The sequence below is a fragment of the Talpa europaea genome (assembly GCF_964194135.1).
Source record: "Talpa europaea genome assembly, chromosome: 15".
NCBI classification, from domain to species: domain Eukaryota; kingdom Metazoa; phylum Chordata; class Mammalia; order Eulipotyphla; family Talpidae; genus Talpa; species Talpa europaea.
Window position 1 is genome coordinate 12,746,978 of NC_140083.1, and position 25,820 is coordinate 12,772,797.

At 36.2% G+C, this 25,820-nt stretch overlaps 1 protein-coding gene across 2 annotated transcripts in view; it reads left to right on the forward strand.

The window, feature by feature from the left end:
- WASHC3 (WASH complex subunit 3) overlaps positions 1 to 19,252 on the forward strand; it is a gene marked incomplete at its 5' end in the record, with an annotated part of 38,017 nt that extends 18,765 nt beyond the window's left edge. For both annotated transcript variants that reach the window (XM_084255183.1, XM_084255184.1), the window contains 2 exons: positions 9,580 to 9,644; positions 19,117 to 19,252. In XM_084255183.1, the coding sequence (XP_084111309.1) occupies positions 9,580 to 9,644; positions 19,117 to 19,201 (150 nt within the window). In that variant the 3' untranslated portion in view covers positions 19,202 to 19,252. The remainder of the gene's footprint in view (positions 1 to 9,579; positions 9,645 to 19,116) is intronic.
- Positions 19,253 to 25,820: the final 6,568 nt, after the last annotated feature.

A 25,820-nucleotide genomic window follows, 5' to 3' on the forward strand; every position in this document is an offset into this window, starting at 1 on the left:
ATGACCCCAGTGTGACTTTTCATGGTCTAGAAAGTTCCAGCATAGGTTCCCCGTCACTGGTCAACAGTGTAGTCAAAAGTAGGTTCATATATTGCTGGTTCATATATACCAGAGTGGAAAACACTAGTAAGGGTTTAGTATAACAACTATGTTATTTTATTCATTACCATTTTATAAAACTCTTAAGGAATTATAATATTAATATGTCTTGCTTCCTTTAAAATACCTAAGGTTTACTAATCAATATTAAAGTATTTTTTAAGTACATAAAGGTTTGAGGGAGATAACTTTTGTGGTGTTTTAATCATGCCTTCACTGTTTGTTGAAGGTAAAAGGTACATGTATAAGGATTGATTTCCCATATATATGAATTAATTCATAATTTAGCCAACTGTGAAAAATGAAAGGACAGAATTGTCTATGGCCATACTGCCAGAATGTGCCCAGTGTCATCTGAAAGGGGAAAATACTTTATCTTTCCCATCAACTAAATGGGCAGCCAGGTCCATTTGACTAAAACTAAAAGAAAGAAGCAAAGCTTAACAGAATGGTTGATTATATGAGTAGTAACTGAGTCGTGATTTATAGAACTCAAGCAACAACAGTTACCCTCCTTCCTCCACTTTCTATCTCATATAATTGGTTGCTTTGAGGTATTACCTATCTTTGCTATGACCCGAGTCTCTGGAGAATCAAGAAGCAAGCAGTTCAGTTTTTGTATTTTTGTCAAAAGCTATCAGAAGTACTTATTTTCTGCTAAAGTCAGTAAACTGGCCTCTAAGGAAAACTTGTGTGAAGAATTCTTATGCCAGTTTTACAGATTATGATTTTTTTCAATATTGCAGCTGCCTTCTGAACTCTTCACAAATTGCCTTGAAAGTTAAGGGAGCTCAGAACTAACTAGTCATACTCTGTACATATTTGAAGTATTGCTTGTAAATAATGTATTTGCTCTCCTTTGTTTATTGTTTGCTATATTGGTCTTTATAAAGACTTTTTGTTAGAGCACGGTAGACAATCATTGCTAAAAAGCAAGATTTAAACTTCTTGCTTTTTCCTGATATATGAAGTTTCCATGTACCTACTTTTATTCCTATCTGTTCCTCTTGTTTTCTTTGCCAATTCCACTGTGGACATAATCATATAGCTCAGAATGTTTTAGTACTGATGTCACATATTTTTCATTATAGCTATCCTTGATGACATTCACTTGCCATGAAAATGTTCATTTGTGAACAATTCATTTCCAGGAACAGTTGTTTAAACCATAACTATTTTTATTTATGGTGCTTTGAGTCTCTAGAAAAATACATTTTGAACCGTAATCCTCAGGAGGGTTTGGAAATATCAGTCATGTTAAAGAATACCTACATACATTGATGGCAATCTCATTAGAATTGTAGGCTATTTGACTATTGTAAACTTGAGTTCTTGCCAAAAAGTAACTAATTGTTAGTGAATAAGGGAAAAATAAAGACAAGAGGAGCAAATGAACTATAATAAGGAAATGGCTTACCTCAAGTGGGAGAAAAGCATCGCATAAGTTTTAGAAACCATTGACTTGAAGAAAGCATTTTAGCACCAGTTTCTGACAAGGATCTCAGATAGTATAAACATTCATAATGGAGTGGATAGTCCTGGTGCAGAAGATAATTTGTCTTGCATGGATGTATGCTATAATAATATACATGACTTGTAAGTTAATTGTTTGGTAAGGAATATTTTATAACTTGGAGAAAATGCTAATATTTTAATTATGTTTTTAAAGGAAATAAAGTAGATTTCAAAATACTGACTTTTACTGAAACAAATGAAAATTATATATTTCTCTACTTCAAGATATCTACATATTTTGTATTTATATTAATAACTGCAATTAAAAAAATCTCCAGACATAGGTACAAAACACTGAAGTTTTTCATAATATAATATAGCATCCCAGCCTTTCTTACTCTTTTCCTAACCCAAGTTCACAAATGAATTTTACTCACTTTGTTGGTTAGACCATGTACTGATAATGTATTGATGTCAGATTCAGGGCCTTCATTGTGGTATGTATCCACATGGAATGCCTAGTCCTGGCCATCTCTCTTTAAATGGGTACCTCTGGATATCTTAGGACATTGAATAAGAAACTCCTAATATACCAGTTCAAACATGTTACCACTATTGGAAAATTAGTTTCAAAGTGAATATTCTGTGATTTCAATCAGCAGAATCATCTTTATAGTTAAGATTTCTGTTCTTTATAACATTGCTGTATTTGTACATAACTTCTTTAAATTCTCTTGAATAGGTACATATAGTAATATAGTTTCAAAAACTGAACAAGAGACCATCTGAACTTATTACATACACTTTTCATTTAAATAGTGAATTCCAAAATGATTTACTATAAAAATTCTTTTAACTGAAAGTTTTTATTCCTAGAAAATAAAAGCATAATTAAATTTAAAAAATTCTAATCAATACATGCTTCAAAGAACAAATATCATTTTAGTGAAATAAGGTATAGCAAAGCAGCAGTGTAGCTAAAGTATTCACAGTGAGTTATAGCATTAAATAGTCCATCAAAACAAGTCTTTAAATTTTAAATATTGCTTTGCATTATAATAAAGGGAGGAAAATGAGTCTTCCACCAAATTATTCTTCAATCGACAAATACTTGATACACTACAAATTGCTAGAGAACAGCATGCATTTTATTTGGTCTTTAACACCTAGTATTTATTGTGTTAAAAGAATATATAAGGGAAAAATCAACCACATGGGGCAGTTGATGCAACTCCATTTTGAATTATCCCATAACAATAGATACCTAGCTTTTTGAAATGATTTTCAAAGGTTTTTCATCATTTAGGCGAGCCTTAGTTGCCATTCCTAAAAGTCATAGGCAGAACTGCTAATGGGTATTTATTTTATGAAAAAAGTAATAACTGTCTTGCCACCTTCCTGGGGCCCTGATCGTGACTATTGTCTTGTTTGTGCATTTCATCATATAATTTGTGCCATCATTTTTTAAAGATATTGCGTGGGCTGTCAGTGAGAAATACTTTGTCATTGTGAAACTGTTATATTGAAAAAATCATTGAAAAAGGAATAACTGTTACCACCATAGAACCCACTGTGTATAGGACTAGTCAAAATTTGTGAGGCACTTTGTTGCCCACATATTTAGCTTCAAATTAATAACTTTTGGTGAGACAACAGTGCCAGAGTTAATATCTTACATAGAATATTTTATCTGATGGTTTTATCCTAAATATACCCTATTAATATATTTCATAAAGTACAGTGTAGATATTTTGAAGTTAGCATTATTGGAAATCAGAAGACAGAGAAATGGTTGAATCCATTTCACTAAGTTAAAATTTAAGAAGAGCCTGCCTACAGGGCTGATTGCCTTTTTTCTAGCTCAAAGCAGCTTTTCAGTACCCATTTATTTCCTCTCCCAGGAAATAATTAAAAAAAAAAAAACCCTACCCACCTATTAAGTCAATACATCTTTTTCTTTATTGTTGATCTAAGAAAAAAACTTAACTTCATATTTTCCATCTTTTCTAACCGATTGTTGTGACTCAAGCATATAAATTGAGAGGAAAAAATATAGGGAGCACTTTTGTTATTTTATAAAAGACAGTCATTTATCTCTATTAAAGTGAATAAGAGGATCCCCCTCATTTCTAATCTAAAACCTTAGAAAACTTTCAACATGATTTGTAAAGGAATTTTAGTAGCTTGACTTTCATTAGCACAATAACAAATGTAAATATTGGCAATCCTATTACCTTCCAAACAGTTTTTGTGATATAAGAAACTAGTCTTTAACTATTACTGTTGCCATCATAATTTCATTACTGTGGCTTCTTTACACACTTTCTCCAGTGACGCAAATACAGACGTGATTTTTTGGAACCTCACACTTACGGCTGCCTTCTCTCTTCTTCATTACTTATGTTGGACAAACTGCCATTCTCGCTTGCCAAAAATAATCCCACAGTCAGTAGACTTCAGTTTTGAGGTCTCTCATGTCCTCCTTAGACCATCAGTAGCTTTGTCTCTTAGAGATCAGAAATTGGACGCTTCTTTATGATGTTTAACAAATGAGGCTGTTTTCCTTAACTGCTAAGGAAGAATATAGCAAACCAACAAATATTCTAAGAATCACCATTAGAAACATAGTAGCAGATCCCCTTGAAACTAATCTTTTGGAATATAGACCAAATTATTTTTGCATTAAACTTTATGAGATTTTTGTATTAAGGTGATGATAGCAGTAAACTCTCCAAATAGGGTATGAGATTAGATTATATATATTTTTCTTTGTATCATTATACAGAAATGACTAAAGACCAAATTTTGTTAAAATCTAACTACTTGCAAGAAACCAAGGGTAAAATATGGAACTTACAGATTCAGGTTTCTATTATTCTTAAATTATAACCAAGTCTATGAAACTAATATTAAAATAGGGAGTTTATCTAATTCCGTCAACTTCCCTGTCCTCCATTCCTCCCTTCCCGCCCACTGCCTCCTCTCATCCCTACCCCACATGCGCTTTCTTTGCTATATTTTAGGAAACATTTTTTTCACCCTCATTTCTCCTCCCTTCTGTTTTTCCGCTTTGTAACTTATTTCAACTTATTTGTATAACCTTTCCAGTGCTCTCCTGTGGATTATGCTAACGTATAATAAATAAATAACATAGTTGAGTTTGTAGAAAGACCTTGTACCGTCAAACCATAGTTAATGGAAACGATTAACTCTGCTCTTTTTCCTATTTCTCCTTAGTACTTCATTGTTTTTATTTTTGCTTTTTTTAGGAAATGTTTAAACTTCCTAAACTTTCCCTATTTTACTGAATAGTTGAATGGCATTGAATTGGCAAGTAAAATGCCTAGCTTTGCCACTCATGTAGTCAACTTTCCTCCTCTACTATTAAAATTAAGTAATTTTACTATTAAATAATTAAGTAAATTTTATTTAAAAATCATGCTCTCAAGTCTTAGTTCTAGTTAATGTATTTTAAAAGTGGTACTACTGTTAGTCTCATGCTTGCTTTGTTCTAAATATGAGTCTGTTCACAATGCACACCCCTAAGCAAGTTAACTGCTTTTCCCCCCTCTTTTGTTTTATCCTTAAATTTCATAAAAGAAAATGGCCCAAAGCTTTATTTTCTTCCTTCTTTGTCTTCCAAACCTACCATATTTCAATTTTCAGAGTGCCTTAAAGATTGCCCCATGCAATAGTATTGCTGTCAGGAGTGTGGTTTTGATGAGAGTTTTGTGATGGTGCTATTAATTTTCATCCATCTAATATTTAGGATATGCATATAAGTATCTGAGTCTCTCTCTCCTTATTGTTGTTTTTCCTTTGTAATAAATGGAAGTATTTTCTTTCTTTTGGAGGGAGGGAGGTTTTCAGACCTCCATAAACAATTTTCTCTTGAAACACTAGTTTCTCTCACCTTCCAGACTTCAAAATTCCCCTGCCTAAATCCTATTCCCTTCTTTCCTATCCTCTCCTCCCCCTTCCATTTGTTAAAAAGTATATTTTTCAGAGTCTAAGAATCATTTTTGCTGTGCTTTGTCTGTTTGAGTTTTTTGTTTTGGTATATTCCACAAATAATTGAAACCATCCTTCATAAGTCTTTCACTTTCTGACTTATTTCACTTAGCATAATCACCTCCAGGTCCATCCACTTTGTCTGAAAAGGTACTATTTCATCTTTTTAAATAGCTGCATAGTATTCCATTCAGTGGATATCCCAGCTTTGTTATGAATGGGCACATAGGTTGGTTCTACAATTTGCTGATTGTTGATAATACTGCTATTAACATGGGGGTGCATAAATCTCTTCATGTTAGTGTTTTCACTAACTCTATGGATAAATACCTATGAATGCTATTGCTGGATCATATGGTATTTCCATGTTTATCTTGATCGGCTATCTCCATTCTGTTTTCCATAGAGGCTGCATCAAATTACATTCGCGCCAGCAGTGAATGAGTATTTGCTTTTCTCTACATCCTCACCAACATTTGTTATTTCCACTCTTTAAGTACCCGAGTCTTAACAGCTTACATTTTCCTAACTTTAATATAATATTTAGCAGTTATGATGATAAATATATAAATGGACCTGTAAATAACAGTCTTTGCTTACCTCTCATGAGAGGGTGTCTTCCAGGTAATCTATAAATTTTAAAGAAAATTCTTTGCTTTCCCAACCTCTTTCAACCTAGCAAACTGTAAAGAACTTTTTTTTTTTTTTAATATTTTTTATTTTTTTTTTTTAACATTTTATTTTATTTTTTTTTTATAAATTTTATTGTTATATTCCCCATACAATTGCAGCCCCCCATTCTGACCCCAATCCCTCCCCTCCCGCCCCCGCCCCCCTAAAAGTGTCTCTGGTTCATAGTTTTTTGTTGATTTTGATTTTCACTTTCTTATAGTTATTCATTTTCCTGGTCCCTTATTTAAGTTTTCTAGATTCCTGCTATGAGTGAGACCATCGGGTATTTTTCTTTTTCTTTTTGGCTTATTTCGCTGAGCATGATCCCTTCCAGCGCCATCCATGTTGCAGCAAATTGCATGTGTTTATCTTTTTTGAATGCTGAGTAATATTCCATGGTATATATGTACCACATCTTCTTGATCCAGTCATCTATTTTTGGGCATTTGGGTTGTTTCCAAAGCTTAGCTATTGTAAACAGTGCTGCTATAAACATAGGGGTGCAGGTGTTCTTTGGAATTGATGTTTCTGTGTCCTTTGGGTAAATACCTAGGAGTGGAATTGCTGGGTCATATGGAAGCTCTATGTTTAGTAGGTCCAGAAATCTCCACACAGCTTTCCACAGTGGTTGGACCAGTTTGCACTCCCACCAACAGTGCAGAAGAGTTCCTTTTTCTCCACACCCTCGCCAACATTTGTTGTTGCTAGTTTTTTTAATATGTGCCATTCTCACTGGTGTAAGATGGTATCTCATGGTAGTTTTGATTTGCATTTCCCTGATGACAAGTGATGTTGAACATTTTTTCATATGCCTGTTGGCCATTTGCATTTCCTCTTCAGAGAAGTTTCTTTTAAGCTCTTCTGCCCATTTTTTGACTGGATTATTTTCTTTGTTGTTGTTGAGTCTCATCAGCTCTTTGCAGATTTTTGTGATCAGTCCTTTATCATTAGTGTTGGGTGCAAAAATGTTCTCCCAGTTGGTGGGGTTTCTCTTTGTTTTTGTTATTGTCTCTTTTGCTGTGCAAAAGCTCTTTAATTTGATATAGTCCCAGCTGTTTATCTTTGCCTTCACTATCACTGCTTTGGGTGATGTGTCTGTAAAGATGTCTTTGATGTGCAAATCACGTAGTGTTTCGCCTATATTTCCTTCTATATATTTTATGGTTTCAGGTCTTATGTCTAGTTCTTTAATCCATTTTGAGTTGATTTTTGTGTATGGTGTGAGGTGGTGGTCAAGCTTCATTCTTTTGCATGTAGCGACCCAGTTTTCCCAGCACCATTTATTGAACAAACTTTCTTTGCTCCAATGCATAGTCTTTGCTCCTTTGTCAAAGATTAGTTGACCATAAATCTGTGGGTTTATTTCTGGATTTTCTATTCGATTCCATTGGTCTGTATGTCTGTTCTTGTTCCAATACCATGCAGCAAACTGTAAAGAACTTAAACCTTTTCACCTCCATAGTCAAAATAAGAGATTATGGTGGTAGAAAGTATGTTAGGACACTTTCTATAACTGTCTTTATTGGAAATTTTTCAAGGTAAAAATTAAAAATTGTATTTTCTGACTTAAAAATGAAGATTACAGCTAATGATAGTCTGAATTTAATTTGGCAAGATCATTTTTATGAGACAAACATGGTCATTAACTTTGAAGACTTTATATTGGATTTATAATCCACATGCTTGCCTGGACTTAATGGCAGATTTTATTGGGTAAAATGTAAAATAAAATCAACTTTTTGGGAGAGGGAGATTTCTGGACAAGTATGTATTTGTTCTTGAAAAATATGTTTAAGATAAACTTATGTATGAGAGATTATTTAAAGATTTTTATATATTTTTAAAGTCTTTGTGATTTTCATTTTAAATAAACTCCCATCTTCAAGATTCACCTCAGTGAATCCTTTACTGGTTCTCAACTGTGTCTAACACTGCCCATTATGTGGGCCTCTCCCAAGTTTCACAACTGTATTGTGATCATCTGTTTAAAACCTGTTAAACTGTACTCACTGAGGGCAGGGGCTGATTATGGTTATATTTTTTCAGCATAAAGCACTGTCCCTCCACAATGATGTCAAACACAGAGGTGTTGGATTGTGATTTCAGAATTTTACTGCTAACCACAATAAATTCACTCCTAACCGTCCCATGAGCTCCTGAGGCTAGGATCTCACTAGGGATACTTGCAAAGAAAAGAAGGGGAATGTCATCTACGTTGGTGCCTAGAAACTTCCAGTTAGGGCTCTGAACTGGAACACAAAGGTACCTGAGGCGCCTCTTCTGTGCCATACGTTCAAAACTGAATGTCACAACTGGCTAGTGACATGGGAGGACCGAACAGAAGATTGTACATGAGCAATAGGGAGGGATTGAGCTTCTTCAACCGTGTGTCTCAGCTTACCCCTCCTGTCAGATGGGATAAAGGATGAAGACATGTGAAGGGGAGAGGGCCCCATCTGTGTACCTTTTAAAAGCACAGTGACACTTATTTTTGAAGGTTACCTAATCAAGGTCTTCCAACTTAATATATCAGATTAGTTGTTTCCTTTTCTTTTGGGCTGGTATGAAGAGGAGTTGACAAAAAGACTTGGTTACATCCTCTCAGAGCTTTGTGAGTTTTCAATAAATGTTTATCCATCAAATTAATTCCCTTTTCAAGTAAATTTATACTCTCTCTTATTTTTACTTATATGCTATATAATTCTTTTTATACTGTTTTGATACTACCCTGAACTTTGAGATTCACATGTTTTCATTGTTTCTGCAACTTAGAAACTTCTTAAATTATCATTACATATGTTTGTATTAGTGTAGGGGAGATATATAGTACAGCCTCAAGCGAGTTCTTGAATTCTGTTTGAATTTTGTGTCTCAGGTGTTCAAATGGGATTAGCTCACTTGCTTATGTAAAGAACATTAACATAGCCATACTGAACAGTAGAAAACTCTGAAATCTTTATTTAAAAAGACATTCATGTTGCTAAACATGTATTATATCATTCCAGATAAGGCTTTAAACATTTGAGTTATCAGTATGACTATTCTTTAAGTGCTATAGAAGAGTGAAAATATGACATCTGGCTTCTATACATCAGAATTAGTAATGAATATTCTCAGATTATTTAATTTGAGTTTATGTAATAGTGGATGGTGCTGATTCCTTTAAGTTAGTAAAAAAAAATGTATCTTGTATTATTCAAATGCTATCCCTGTACTAATATGAAAGCAAAATTAGAGCTATTTCAGATAATAAGGCATCTAGAGCTCTTTCTTGAGGTGGTATATAGAGACCTATATAGGGGTCATTTTTAATGATTGAATTATCTTGTGTCCTTTGTTTAGGGTGTTCCAGTGATGGCAATAAGAAACAAAATGATATTGGAAGGACTGAACCCAGATCTTCTTGAGTAAGTAATTCTTCTGATATAATGATATTGGCTTTATCAGTTACAATAAAAATGTTTCAAGCTCTAATTTTTTCCTCTATATAGTGTTTTGTGGTTGAGGAAATCACCTTCAGAATAAATCTGCTATGTTACAAAAATGAAAAATGTATCCTATGCTACTAAAACTAGCATTTGAGGAGTGGTGTCAGGAAATCAGGGATGAATTTAGGTATCCAAAAGAGGTAGATTTGATAGCAATTTTGTTGCCTGGTAGTAGGATCAATAAGAGGTGCTGGGTTTCCCCCCCCCCCCCATGCTTTCTCTTTTTAAATTTTTTAAAAATTGTTCTTCTGTTTTTTAAAATTATCTGCCAGTTTTTCATTTAAGACCATAGTATGTAGGAAATATATTCTACTATGATCTAAATTGAGTCATGTTGAGAAATAAGTAAGATAAAGCAATTCTAGTTCCACGTTAATGGTTATTACGAAACCAGATAATTGTGTAAGTTTTTAAAAATTATTTTTGAGTAATGCTGAAAAATTGCTGCTTAGGAATTTTTTATTCCATCCAAGCAAACCTGGCTACGTAGTTCATCCTGTTTAAAATATATGCCAATGGATTACTCAGAACTAGTTTCTTTTGCAAGTATGTAGATAGTTATAAAGAATCCTTCCAGGTAGGGTTTTAGTTCATCCCAATGTAGCTGGCTATGTTATCCAGCATTCATATTATACTAGCAGCATACGTTGAATTTTTCTTAGTTCTCAGTTCAAGAAAACATGTATTTTAAAAGCAAAATTCCACATAACAATCTTTTTCTTACAACTTATCTTCCAAAATATGAAATTAAGAATATTTTTAAATCTTTAAGAGCAGATTTCTAATAGTATATATCTAAGTAGCAAACAGTTCAGATAAAAATGAAATGGATTGGTAAGTTGAACTAAGCATCTCTGGGGTATTTGGCATTTGTTCTAGAAGTTGCTTCTGACACACACTTTATAAGCAGATTGATTATGACATGTATATTAATGTGAAGTGAGCATACAGGTCTAACCCTTTTGGTACTCGTTGGGATATATGCTATAAATATTTTTAACATTGCCCATGACTTCTTTTTTTGCTCCTGGAAATATACAGTAGTCTTCCTATAATAACTGAGAGTTAAAATGCCCTTTAAAATGATGATTTTTCTCTCTAGAGAAAATGTGATAAATGGAAAAGTAGTAGCCCTATAAACATCATATGCTGGATATTCAATCCCTTTGCCCCTACTGGCTTCACTTCATGCCCTGCGCAATCTAAATCTATTTCATAATCCTTTGCTTCAGCCAGCTACCTACCCACTAGCAACTTGAAAGTCATCCTTGATTCTGCCCTCTTCCCTACCCCCTACTATGTCAGTCACTAAGATTTTCTCATTTTGATAACTCACATCTTACCACATGCCTCCACATTCATTGCTGTACAGATCAAGTTCTCTACATTTCTCACCTGAATTATTATAATAGATCCTGAGTGACTTCTCTGTTCGCTTTCAACCTGTTGGTAAAGCCTGAGAAAATCTCTTCATAATTATTGCCTCAGATCTTTCTGTGACTCCCGCTGCCTTCAACAAGTAGTCCAGCATCTTAGAATTGCATATATGTGTTTCTGTCAAGACCCAGATTCTCTCTAGTTTCATCTCTTGCCACTCGTCCCACATACCTACCTCATGCAGTTGTAGAAACCTACTTATAGTTCTCCAAATGTATTGTTTTCTTATTCCCTTTGGTGTCCTTGAATGTTTTCTTTGGTCTCCGTGAAACTTCCCCCACTCCCCTTATTGATCTGGCTAATTTCATATTCTTCAAGACTCCATTTAGATATTTACCACCTAAAAAAAAATCCATGGATGACTAACAGGAGAACCCCCAGCACTCCCAACACTTGTAGATACATCTCAGTTAAGTTTGCGGTCTTGTCAGTTTCTGTAAATGTGGAGAAACATTCAGTTGCAAGCAGGTGCCAAGTTTTAGGGTAGAATTCCAGTAACAATTAACATTGTCTTACAGAAAAGCTGTTCTCAGCCACAGCCTGGAACCTGAATTCTGACCCATTACTCATAAGTACATGCCATTGGTCACACAGGGCATTGGTTAGACCAGGGGTGACTCATATCACCTATCACCGCTACTAGTAAACCAACTCCAAGAGTATTAGCTAGATATGATAGAATCAACTGTCTTCACAGAGGAGTCCTGGCACATGGGGAATCACATTTACATAAAAGTTAAGGATCTATGTGTTGGGAGAAAAATCTGAGATGATGAAGGGGAAAAAAAAGTGCCACCTGAGGGAAAGAGTGTGCTTTTATTTAAAATCTTAGATACATATTAAGCCTCAGCCAAGAACTTTTAGTAGGTTGTTCTGTTTTCTTTTTGAAGTGTAAATACACTTAAAAATTAGCCTTAAGTAGTAAGTCAGAATCATAACTGTTAGAAGAAGTAGTCAAGATCTCTCAACATGGAGCACAGACCAAAACTGAAGTTGATATAGAAATAAATACTGATCAGAAAAAACATTATTTGATTGTCTTGTATGTATAAAAATTTGGAAGCTTAGAGTACAGAATTGTAAACTAAAAGACTTTGTATGGTAAGAGAGAAGATAGCCTGGCTATTTTGCTAGAAAGTTTACTATCATTAAATTAGAGAAAATATGTAACTTTCTCTATAGAAGAAAATGCCTGATAATTATCAAATAAATAATATTTGTTTGCTGCTTCCATGTGATTATTTAATTATTTTTTAATATCTTAAGTTTTTGAATATGACAATACACCTTCTGTAACCAGAAATTATTCCTACTCATTTAAAAATGAGTTTCCAATGCCAATGAAATAAAAAGATACATAAAAGAGTACCTTTGTCACTAACATACTAAAAAATATTTAAGGGAATAAAAATGAAAATTTTAAAGGTTAATCCATTTTAGTTTTGCATTCAGAAATAGAGAACAGGTAAGCTTGCCTTATAAGTGTTTTCAATCAGTGCCTAGATTTTACTACAGAAAAAGATTAAAAGTTTCTCCTTACCCAATTCTGTATTACATTTGTGCTCCAGATCTAAAATTCCCATTATTATCTAATAATTACTACTTTTACTACTCCGGGATACATAGTCTAGTCTCTGGACTTACCATTGACAAGATAGGAAGTTCATGATAGTTGTGGTTCATGTTAAGACAGTTTAGAGATGGTCTTCTTACTCAGGTTCAGAGTCTGACCTGTTATTTTCTCATTATATGACCCTGGATTAACTACCTCATCTCTCTGTGTATCAGTTTCCTCATCAATAAAATGGGAAATAAAAGAGTTGACCATTTATAGACTTGCACAGACTAAGTACCAGAGTGATATTAGTAAGCATTTAGCACAGCTCTGGACAAACAGTAAATGTTCCATATGTTAGGTTATGATTTACAAATATCTTAGTGTAGAAATGTATCAAGTTCTAAATGATTGGCTTTACCATTCTTTTCTATCACAACTTGTAGTTGTCTCTATACTGTTGTGCATTCAACATATATTTAACAAATACACAAAGTATTTACCTTTGAAAAAACATCTCTGAAGGGCCTCCCTGGTGGTGCAAGGGTGAAGTCTCAGCGCTATCAAGGCTGTCGCCAACCAGTGTGGCATGAGTTTGATCCCTAGCCAGGGAGCTACCCACATGGCACAGCAGACCTCTCCTGTCTCACCCACTGCTCCCCTCAGCAGTGTATTTCATGCAATCCGCCTGTCCTGTTCCCCCACACTCTCTGGTGAATCCTCTCACCCCCTGCAACTATGGCCTAGTCCCCAGTTTTGTATAATTGATGAATAAAAATAAATCTTTAAAAAAGAAAAAAAACCTCTGAAAATGAAATTCAATTGGTCACACACTTAGTGGGACAGAGCAGTTTACAGAATATTGATTTTGCTAAGGGAAGAATATAATTGTTTTAAAGTTACTACACAGGCTTTGAACAGAACCAACTTAGTTGGCATTGTCCTGGAGATGCTTCTTCAAAAAACCTTTATACTTTTATACTCTCACTCCAGACTGTAGAATGACTACTCTTATTGATTGCCAGAAATAAAAGCACCTTAGTCTACTTATCACTCAGACCAGAGGGAATTTATTAGTGTTAATTAAAAGGATACTAGGGGCCTCCCCGGTGGCGCAGCGGTTGAGCGCTGGGTTGCGAAGCTGCCAGCAGCCTCTGCAGCGCCAAGCAGCCTCTGCAGCGCCGGTTCGATCCCCGGCTGCTCCCCGGCCACCGGAGGAGGGTCCCGCATGGCGCGCAGACCTCTCCTGCCGCCCGCTGCTCCCCTCAGCAGTGTACTTCGGTCCTTCTGCCTGCTCTGCTCCCCGCTCTGGCTCTGGTGAATTCTCTCACCCTCGCGAGCTTCTGACTGTACCCAGTGCATGTATAAACAAAACAAACAAATGAATAAATAAATAAATAAAGCATGCCTCTGTTAAAAAAAAAAATTTAAAAAAAAAAGGATACTAGAAAGCAAGATACCTTTGTGTTAATTATATTTATAACATGTCCAGTAGATTTTACTGCCCATTAAGGAAATTCTTTATGTGCCACCAATCTTTGTCTACTTCGTGCTACACAACAGAGTAGACTGAAGGTTGGATTTCGACTGGTTGAGAACAGAATAGACCTAAGTTCCTCAACAGGACAGTTCCAAAAATGGGGTTTTCTAGATTCTATTTTTTTCTTTTCACGTTTAGTAGAGTCTCCATCGATTGTATTGTAAGTGCCAGTTCAACCACTGGGTTACCCTGGAGAGATGATCCACTCAACTGCAGGGCACATACTAGAAAATATAGGTCAGGAAAAAGCAGTGTCAAAAAATTGGTCCACTGTTGGAGAGCTTGATCACAAGAGTGGGGGGAAAAGATATCAAAGGGGTAGTGATAGAAAGCAGCTGTGGTCTAGCAAGCAAGAGAGAGGGGAGAGGCTGGGGAAGGAAATGAGGAGCCCACACTCAACAGTGAGAGCCTCTTACCTGGGCCAGCTGGCTCTTTGTCTTTCTGATATTAGGCATTAAATTATATACCTGGTTGCAGGAATCTACTTACCAATAAAGGACAGGCTCTACCTTCTTGATGGGAATTCATAGAAGAAAAGACCAAAGTGTGTGTAGCTGTAGTAAGTGTAATGCTGAAATATGTCTCACTAGCTATTGTAAATATCAGAGCAGAAATTGTCATATTTATAACGCTCTAGAAGTCTTTATGTAATCAGTGCAATCTCAGTTCGTGATTCTTAGTGTTTTGCTCTTTCCTTAAGACCACCTATTGCTATTGCCTAGAGCTCTGACAAAACATCACTAATTGATAGCAGTATCATGTGACATTTTAAGTTTATGTGTTCTGTAATTGATATTAAAAACTGATTTGTATGATAACTACCATACTCTCTCCCCACAACCTTCTACATAGCAGTATGTTTACTAACAAAATTTTTGGCATTAACCTTACTTTAAATTAAGCTGTTTTAAGTTTAAAGAAAATGAAAAATGTTTTTAATTAGTTATCTATATAAATAAATGTTTTTCCAAAGAATGTTTATATGGTTTTGTGTCCTTAAGGTAACTGTGGTTTTAAACACAAATATAAATCTCTCTTTAATGAAAACAAATTAAGCCAACGATATTTGTATTTTAGGACTCCTTTCATGTTTAGGACTGCAGAAAACAAATCAAACTAACTTAAGCAAAAAGAAAAGTAATTTTTCACATAGGTGAGAATCCAGCTCAGAGGCAGAGTGTCATCAGTGCTGGCTAGCTTGCTGCAGGGGAGACTCTCTTTCCCTTCACCTCATTCCACCTTTACTCCTTGGTATAAAAATCTACTTTTTGCCTACTGATGAGCTTCCTACTAGAAACTAAAGAATTAGTGATTAGAGGCTTTTCAGTTTTGCTAATTGAGTGGGAAAAGATTCCCTTCCCCATAATCTATATTCATTTCTTTTTTTTTTTTTTTAAAGATTTATTTTTTTATTTATTTATGCATGCACTGGGTACAGTCAGAAGCGTGGGAGGGCGAGAGAATTCACCAGAGCCAGAGCAGGGAGCAGAACAGACAGACTGACGAAGTACACTGCTGTGGGGAGCAGCGGGCATGGCAGGAGAGGTCTGCACGCCATGTGGGACCCTTGCCCTGCGGCTGGGGATTGAACCAGCGCTGCAGAGCCTGCGGGCAGCCCCACAACCCAGCACTCAACCGCTGCGCCACCAGGGAGGCCCATTTCTAAGGAAATCTTACAATTGACCCTGCCTACATTCTCCCCCAGCCCTTGAATTGATCTCTCTCTCCAGGGGAAAATTCTTGTGAATGGTCAGACCTAGGTCATGAGGCTGAAACACGAAAGGGTATATAGAAAGGATAAGGACAGCAGAGAGATGGTTGACAGCCATATTTAATTCATAGAAATGGGAAAAAGGTGGTAGTCAGAAATAAGATGTGAACAGCATCTGGTATGGTAGAAAATATGGTATGTCTGTCTGTCCTTTCCTTTCTAAATTTTGACTGTCTTAGTTGAACTTAACCTAATGGATTCTTTGAAAACAGCTACTGTTTTCAAACAAGCAAAAAGTGGTTTATCTATACCATGGAATACTATTCACTATAAAAAAGAGGTACTGATGAATGCTGCAACATGGATAAACCTTGAAAACATTGTGTTCACTAAAAGAAGCCAGACACAAAGGCTGAATATCCTACAACTGCATTTTGATGAAATGTCCTCAATTCACAAATCCATAGACACAGAAAATTAGATTGGTGATGGCCAGAGACTGAGGAAAAAGAAAATAGAAAGTATCTGCTAGTGAGTTTCTTTTGTGGGTCTTAAAAATGTTGTGCAGTTAGATAGTGGTAATGTTTGTACCTTATAAATATACTAAAAACCACTAATTTGCATACTTTAAAATGGTGAATTTTATATGTGAATTATATCTCAATTAAAAATAAATGATTACTTAAGAACGCCAAGCTTAGTTGTACAATTTCAGTGAAAACTTACATTTCATGTAACTTCTCCGTACCCATTCACCTCTTGCTCGTGACAAATGGGTAATCTCATCTACTGCCTCACCCAGTAGACTTTACACTGTAGCTACCAAATGAATTAGTTTTCAAATGCTGTACCATGCCCACTTTTTTTCTTTACTTCAATCTTATTTTCCCTTATTCATACTTTTTCTGTTTCCAGCGAACCGCTACTCATACCCCAAAACCCTTCCCAAGAATCTCCATCTCTGGAGTCTTCTTTCACAGACTGTAGTAGAATGAATTACTTTTTCACACAAGCATGGTTAGTACAACTGTATTTGTGTATATTGTACCTTATAACAATTTGCTTGCATTTCTATCTTCACCACTAAAATATTAGCTTCTCAGGGCAGGAACCACCTGCTAATCATGTCTAGTATAGTTCCTGGCAGATATTAGGCATATCATGATGATGATAATGACAGCAACAGGAAGTAAACTTTTTAGTATACTTACTTTGTGTACTTTATTTAATTTAGTAATTCATTATAATCATTGCAATCATCTAGCCAGTCAGTTGTGTATGGAGAGATTAATATCTTCTCCAAATTTTCCCATTTGAACCCAAGTAGACTGGGTTACACACATTAGTTAACTATGTAGCTTCAGTACCTTCTAGGCATAAGCTGCTTTTATCCCAAATAGCACTTTAAGAAAGTTGTGTACATTGTTTCATTTGCTTGAGTTGCCATTATATACTAATATAATTTTGATGTGGCATCAAATAATTCCCTCTGAGAATTTTTTCCTTTAACAATGTAAGGACAGCGGGCCTCCCCAGTGGCGCAGCGGTTGAGCGCTGGGTTGCGAAGCTGCCCGCGGCCTCTGCAGAGCTGGTTTGATCCCCAGCTGCTCCCCGGCCACCAGAGGAGGGTCCCCACATGGCGCGCAGACCTCTCCTGCCGCCCGCTGCTCCCCTCAGCAGTGTACTTCGGTCCTTCTGCCTGCTCTGCTCCCTGCTCTGGCTCTGGTGATTCTCTCACCCTCCCGCGCTTCTGACTGTACCCAGTGCTTGTATAAATAAATAAATAAATCTTAAAAAAAAAAACAATGTAAGGACAGCAAGAAATCAGTGATGCAGCCTAGATAAATTTATTGGGGAAAATGTACCTAATATCAAGTCCTCTGCTTCATGTAAAGTGATGAAGAGCATGGTCCCATGTTAGTGTTTTAAGCAGATGAAGCATCCGTCAAAACCTAGAAATGCTGTAACTAGCTTTCAAGTTTTACTGTTGGAACTGCATGTGACTTCCTCAGGCATAATCTAAAATTGTACAGCAGATGGGTTTACATTGGACAGCTAGGGAGCCATGCAGGCATTTCTTTCTGTTCTGTAGCGTGCCAGGTATGACACTAAAGAATATAAGCCATAACTCAGTCATAATTTTTAAAAACTAAAAGTAAAGAGTGGACTATATATTTTCCTATTTTAGTAATTGTATTTGTGGCAAAGTAGAGTTTTATTTGTTGGTGTCCTAAGTCTTTAGATAAGCATCAAGGAGTCTGAAGGAGAAGTAAGTCTGGCATTTCTTTAGTATTAAGACATAGCAGCTATATTTGTCCTCGCTTCTTAGTTTTTCCAAAGGTACACTTGACTTGCTTAATTTACTTCTGTGGTAAGAGTGAGTAGAGGTGGAGTCACACTACTATCATATTGATTAAATGATTTGCTGACAAACAGTATTAAGCTTATCTAGTTGGTCATTTTAACCACACTGTTAAAATTTCATTTTGGTTTATTATAGCACAGTATTGGAGTTTAACATTCTCATATTTAGGGAATCTTTAAGGCACTGTTTACCATCTCATGTTTTATATTCATTTTCTAAAGATAAAACATATAAATGAAAACCCTCAACAAACAAAAAATTTCTTTGGCCTGTCCTCCCTCAGAACATTTTCATATTGCCTATGTGTCTCAAAATCCATTCTTGTACTCTCTTCCATTTATAAAATTCTCCATGCAGTTTTCCTGAACAGAAAGGTTTTCCTTTTCTTTCCATTTCTAGTTTTCCCTTTTCTGTACCTCATGTACACTTGGAGGCTGCAAGGATTTAGCACTGCTCATTCCAACCTCTCCAAATCGCATCTCTGTCTATAGTTGGGTCTCCATGGTAATGAGAAGCAGAAAGTGCTGAAGTAGCACTTTCTGGAAGGACTGGCAAGAGAAAACAGGGCCGTGGCCTCCACAGGAATAGCACTTAATCCCCACGGTGCTGGAGAAGCCAGAGAGAAGCACGCTGTGGTGGAGAGCCGGAGACTCTCAGTTAAGGACGCAGGCTTGGCAGATTTACTAGCAGCAATATTCTAGGATGAACCCAATTTACAGTTAGTTAGTGCTTTTTTTTCAACTGGAAAAACCTTAAAACATTTTTTTTTTCCTTCGCTTCCAGGAGGCCAGATGCTCCAGTACCAGATGGTGAAGGTGAAAAACATACAGAAGAAAGTTCAGAGAGTGAATCTTCTTTTAGTGACTAAGCTTAATTTTGATAAGAATCACATATACATTTGTTGGTATACAATTACATGCTATAAGAAAGAGAGCCTCAGCTTGGACTCTTAGGCATAAAAGCACATATCCACCACCAAGCTTCCCCTATGTTGAAAATAATAAAGCATTTATAACCTCACAGTGTGTCTCATTTCCAAAAGAAAGAACCCTGTGCTGGACAATAGAATAGCCTAAATAAAGTACAGTGGGTCCTGCAAATAGGAATATTGCAGGGATGTAATGGACATTTAAACTGAAGTTAATGTCCACTTAATGATAAAAAATAGACACAATGCAGAAAAAGTGAACTTGACTAAGTGAATTTTCCAATTTTGTGAATATTTTAGCATGAAAATATTATGTACATTTGATTCAGTTGTTAAATTTCTAGCAGAAAGTAATACTGAGTTGAAATTTCATGTAACTTGATAGCTAGAACATCAGATATATTATGAATATGGTCCTTACTGGTAATATTTAGAAATGTATATTAATAAATATATATGGCTATTAGTTCATATATTGTCAAAGTCAGGTATTCATATCAACTAGAAATATAATTGAAGGTAACTTTCAGAATGAGCAAAGTATCATTTTCATCAACTCTTTTAGTGCCTAAATGGAAAAAAATGTACTTCACATTTAAAATGTTCTTCAGTAGAACAGTGACTACATCTAGGTCTTTCTAGTGCATTGCAATTATAATACAATTTTTCAATGTTCCCTTATTCACATATCCTGCAGTCTTTCAATGAACCTTCTTTGTCTGAACCAGAGCATGACTCCTATTTGAGAATTGTGGCCACATGCTGTTAAGGAATGCCCAGACAACATAACATTCAGTAAAACTGCTTTGTTACTGATCAAGTCCTTCACAAAAACAAACCTGATTTCTGTATTTTGTGACGAACTTCAATTCCTACAATTTAATCCTGTACGACAGCTGTATCATTGCCAAGGTGTCTTTAGCAATGTTCACTTTTACCTTCTTGTGGGTAAGATTAATAAGCAAAGGGACTGACATGAAGGCAGATGTCACTCTGAGTTGGATTTGAGAGTCTATGGAGAACTATCAAAAGACATTAAATATGAAAGTGACATAATTGGATCCTGTTTCAGAGAGGTCACTTTGTTGTCTAGACCTGATGGAAGGAAACAAGACCAGAAGCAGGGAGATATGGTTAACAGATCCCAAAGAGAAATGGTATAAGGTTGAAGTAAGACCCTGGCTATATACGCAGAGACAGAGAGGAGACCCATTTGAGAAATGCCTCAGATTCACTCATCTTTTCTTCTTGCCTCTCTAATCTGCTCTTAATCCCAACCACATCCAGTTCACTTTTCAACTATAGCACTTTGACTTGAGTCATATTTGGACAGCTTCTATTTCTCTTTGTTATATATATGATTTCTTTGAACATACAGCATATATTTATAATAGCCCTTTTAATATCTTTGTCTACTAATTCCATCTAGGTCATTCCTGAGTCTGACTTGATTTTCTCCTCGTCTTGGATCTTGTCCTTGCTTTCTTAGAAGCATACCTGATAATATTAGCCATTTTAAGTGGAGCATTGTGGGAGTATTGAATATATTTGTAACCCTTTGAATGTTTTTGGGCTTTGCAGTAGGATGCAGTTAAATTACTTGGAAACAGTTTTCAAGGCTTGCTGTTAAGTTTTGTTTGGTAGGTACAGAACAGTTTTTCTTCTAGGCCTAATTTAACCCTACTATTGAGGCAATATCCCCCTAAGTCTCCACTCCATTCTGTATGTGTTAGGAAGTCTTTCTGCTTTGCCTAATGGGAACATAGGCCATGTGTGTGCTCCAAAGATGATTCTACCTGTTCCTTTCCAGTGACTTCTAGTCTTGGTAGTTTCCTCAAATACATGCACTGATTATTACTCAGCTAAAAATTCAAGGGAACTCTGCAGATGTGCAGCTTTCTTTCCTTGAAACTTTCTTCTCCCTAGTTCTGTGGCCCTTAAAGTTCATCTGCCATAGCATCTCTATACTTTAAACTGTCACCTTAATTCAGGGAAATCAAATTCTCCTGGTCCCTCTTCCTTGAACAGTGGCCTGGAAACCCATCAAACTAAGCTGGGGCATCACCAGGCTCATCTTGGTTATCCACCCCACCCCATCTGTCTTTTTTTTTTTTTTTTTTTTTTTTGCCCCAGAGATCTCGGTTCTACTGATTGTTTTCCAATGTCTGAAAACTAGTTTTACTGATTTTGACAAGTCTTTTAATTGTTTAATGAGGGAAGGTAATATGCTCCCTGTTATTCTATCATGGTCATAGTGGAAGTGGAAGTTCTGTGCTTCAGCTTTAGGTTTTACATTTAGTTAGAATGTGAGTTCCTTGAAATTAAGCTAGAGTCTAGAACACAGCCTGACACAGAGTAAACATTCAATAAATATTTTTCAAATGAATGAGTTCCTGTTTCCTCCCAACATTGTCTTCATTCAACTTGTTTCCTTTAAATTCTAACCACTTTGCTGATATGTCAAGCACACTATTCACATCACTGAAATATTGGCTATCCTCGTCTATATCCATCTTGGTGCAGTTAACATTCATCCACATCATTTTTAAAATATTTGAGAGTGCGGGGGATACAGAGCGATGACCTGCATAAGTTGTAAGTGACTGAATCAACTTATGATTTCTTGAGCAGAATCCCTAATCAGTTGTGTGCCCATCAAATGGTGATCTAATCCAGTGGCCCAATTTTCCTCAGAGAAAATGCTTCATGTGCCTCCTTTGCCAAAATAATTTAGCCTGGCCCTGGTTCAGCTCTGTAATTTATGACTTGAAAACTAGAAAGTGCTAAGAAATGGCTAATATTGGCACATTGGCTCTGTCACTTCCAGGCTACCAGGCTAAGTGCTAAAAAAAAATCATGAGTGAAATCATCTAATCAGATCCTCTTTTAGAAGGATATATTAAATTCAGTTAAAAGTTAATAATAGCTGTATTAGCACATAGTGGGCTTTGGTCTTCCTCCATCATCTCTTTTCAGTGTTCTCTCATCTCTAACAGCACATTTGCCCTTTTGAAAGTAGAATGACATGACAAAAGTGGAACTACATCTATCATTCCAGCTCTTAAGAGGGAAAAAAATAATTTGGTGTTAAAAAAAATAAGAATATGAAAATAGAGGGAAACACTTGTTGAAGTGAAAAGAATTTGTTTAGGTAACATGGTCTCCCCCAAATTAAAATGGAATCCGTCTCTTACGTAGCCTATTACTGCTGCTTTTAAGGGAGAATTTGCCAACTTACTGGTCTTGCTCCACATTCATTTTTCACTTTAGGATAATGAATCTGGATCCTTAGGCCCTACAAGAAATTGGCATCATCTGAGCAACTCTGCTAACAGTTCCCCCAGACTCCTAGATATACCTGGAAGAAAGGTAAGTTTGAAAAGGGTTTGTGGATATTTCTTTTCAAACTTTGATGAAGTCAAGAGCAATGGGTCTGCTTATTTAGGTTCACCTTGGAGTCAAAGTTAAGACCAAAAATATCCATTTTCTAATTTTTCTGGGACATGTTAATATTTGAAAATGTCCTTCACATGGCTCAAGTGACAGGAGGTATTATATACACCAGTCTCATGCTAGCCATACATTTCTAAAAAGCATATGCCTCTCTTTAACCATCTTTCTTTAGACAGTTGAAACTGAATGGTAAAGAAAGGAAGCTCTTAGGGTTTCTTTGCTTTAAGTAAAACAATTCACTTGCTTTAAACATTAGGGAATGCACTCCCCAAACAGGCCAGTAAAGCAATGACAGTAGAAGCAAAACAAAACCCTGTAAAGTTAATTTACTAAACAGAAATTTAGTTTGATTTTTATGGATGAAGAAGTGCTGAAACATTTTGACCACAGAACTTCTAAGGTGCAGAAGGGGATGGGACATGGGGATGGAAGGGTTGGGTTTAATTTATTTCTCCCTCATTTTATTTGCACTAATAATTTGAGGGCAGAGTTTTTCAATGTTGGCTATAATTATTAGGCCAAAAGATTTTAGTCGACATAAGGTTGCAACATTCAGTCTGCAGGAAAAACAGGACAAATCAAAGTCAAAATAAGTTTCTCCTCCTGGAGCTATTAGACCAGTGGGAACAGTTTGTTCACTAATTGCACAGATGAAGTCATTTTTGTTGTACCGATATTAAAGGCTTGACATGAGAATCTTTCAGTTCCATCTTGCTCTGCTCTATAACGTCGGTGACAGGTATTTAAGAACTGCCTGTTCTGTCCAAAAGGTTCACTGTCTACAAGACTATCAGACTGTCTATAGACATAGTTAAACTGCTTGAAGCACAGCAGACACATGGCGTGGTGGGTGTGCCTCAGGTTGTAATTCTCCCCTTTGGATTTCATAGTCATCATTTAACTTTTGATTTTTTTTTTTTTTTTGCTCACTTACACTTCAAAGACGGTGAACAAGGTTTTGCTTTTTTTTCAAGAGGCCACTTTTGTTTAAAAACAAACTTACTTGCTTCCTAAATGCAAAAAGCCTTGCAAAACATAGTAAAATACTTTACATGGTGTCTCAGATCCTAGCCTAAGTTTATTTTCATTGTATAATCAGTTCCATTTGGTGGAGAATCCTTCAGGCTATTTCTCATTCTGTTAAATGCTAACACATACCAAATTTGTAGAATCAGAGGGGGTGGTTAGTGTGAAGCAGGAAGGTTCTGCAAAATTAGGGCAAATTAAGCTAAAGGTCAGTATTATGATCAAACGTTACAATTTCCACTAGTCCACAAGAAAAAAAAAAAAAAGAATTGGAGGCCTGCTGTCAAATCCAGGGATGCCCTTTCTGAACAGTTACTTGCTGTTCACCAATGTGAAAGCAAAATGATCCTTCAAGCACTCTGGTTTTTGAGAATTTGCGATTGTTATTTGATGTTCTAATAGAGATATTGGCTCCAAGCTCTTTGTGGGAGAGGAGTATTTTGCAATCACCTCTTCTTTAGAAAGGTTGAGTCTATTTAAACATGTCAGGCTACAACTTTCCCTGATATGAAGGTTATTAATGAGACCTTTGCCCCACTCCATCTTTCTTACCTCTTAATGGCCCCAAATAGTAAACCCTTTCCAACTTTTTGTATAAATGACTTTTATAATATGCAAACTGTACAGAACACCATAGCCATTAAAACAAGCCTGCAGTAGCACTAATCTCCATGGAAACATTGAAAGGCAGATAAACAATTCTGGAAAGTAGACAAGAATGCATTGACCTGTTTATTAAATTTTTTATTTCTTCTTAATAACAAGTTGACAACTTCCCTACAAGGAAAAAAGGTCAGAAATATCAGAGGAGATAGAACTATATGACTTTTGCAATAGCAAACAACACTGAAATTTCTATAGTAGTCCTGTCTAACAGAACAATAATTGCTTTCAGCTTTCTAGTAGCCATAATTAAAAATATAAGTTTATTTCAATAATACATTTGATTTAACCCCATAGGGTCTACGTTATCATATCAACTGAGAACCAATAAAAAAGCATTAATGAGGTATATTTTACATTTGTTTTCTCATGCTAAGTGTTTGAAATCTAGCATGTATTTTACAACTACAGCAAATCTGAATTTGGGCTAGTGGTTTTTCAGAGACTCACTAGTCACCTGTGGCTTATGGCAGCCATGTTGGATAGAGCAGTTCTGTAGGGTAGAATATGTCCATTGCATTTAAAAGAGAGACTCCTTCAATGGAGAGTTGTTGCAGTTTTCCCCCTTGGACTTTTTCGAAGCAATGTTGCCCGTCCCCCACCCCCAGTCCCCAACCCTGGAATGTTCCTGTCTAGAATAAGTGTGCTTCAAGAAACTTTATTACACGGAATCAGGTCCACCAGGACCTCATGGTATTGTTTGTGCTCCCCTATGTCTTTTGTATTAACATTGTGCCCCAAACCAAAGATGAACCTTGATTTCTGGCTATAGTATGAATCTTCTAGAACCTCTCATTTTTTTTCAGGGTCTCTGGTCCAGTAATCTATAGCTAAAGCTGATTTGACTCCAAAAGGAGGCTCATCCAATTTTGCTGGACCAAAAACTTTTGCTGTTCTGCTGGAACAGCTGGCCACCAGCACACACTCAATGCTTGAAATAGGCTAACCGGTTCATCACTTCATTTGCTCGGGTCCTCATTTGCTTTCAGTAGCACTTGAGTGGCATCTTCATCTGTGCCTCTTTTTCCCAATTTTCAAGTCATCCTCTATAGATCTACCAGAGCTTACTTAAACCTATCCTATTTTTCTCTTGCCCAGTGAATCTCTGCACTTGCTTCCACTGCCAATAAAGTGCAAATGCACTTCCAATGCAGTATACAAGACCATCCCACCTGGCTCAGCCCACCTCCCATTGTACACCCCTGTCAAGTTCCTCAGTAGCATGGTCTCTCCCTGTCGTTCTTCCACATGTGCTCTAGCCAGGTGGCTTCCTGCATCCCCTAGCCATACTATGTCATTCTTTCATGCCAGCGTTACACACACAATTTCCCAATGCACTTTTCCCTTCTGCTTGCCTGTCAAAATCCTACTCATCCATCCTATAGAATCCTAGTATCCCAGTTCCCCTACTTACTCC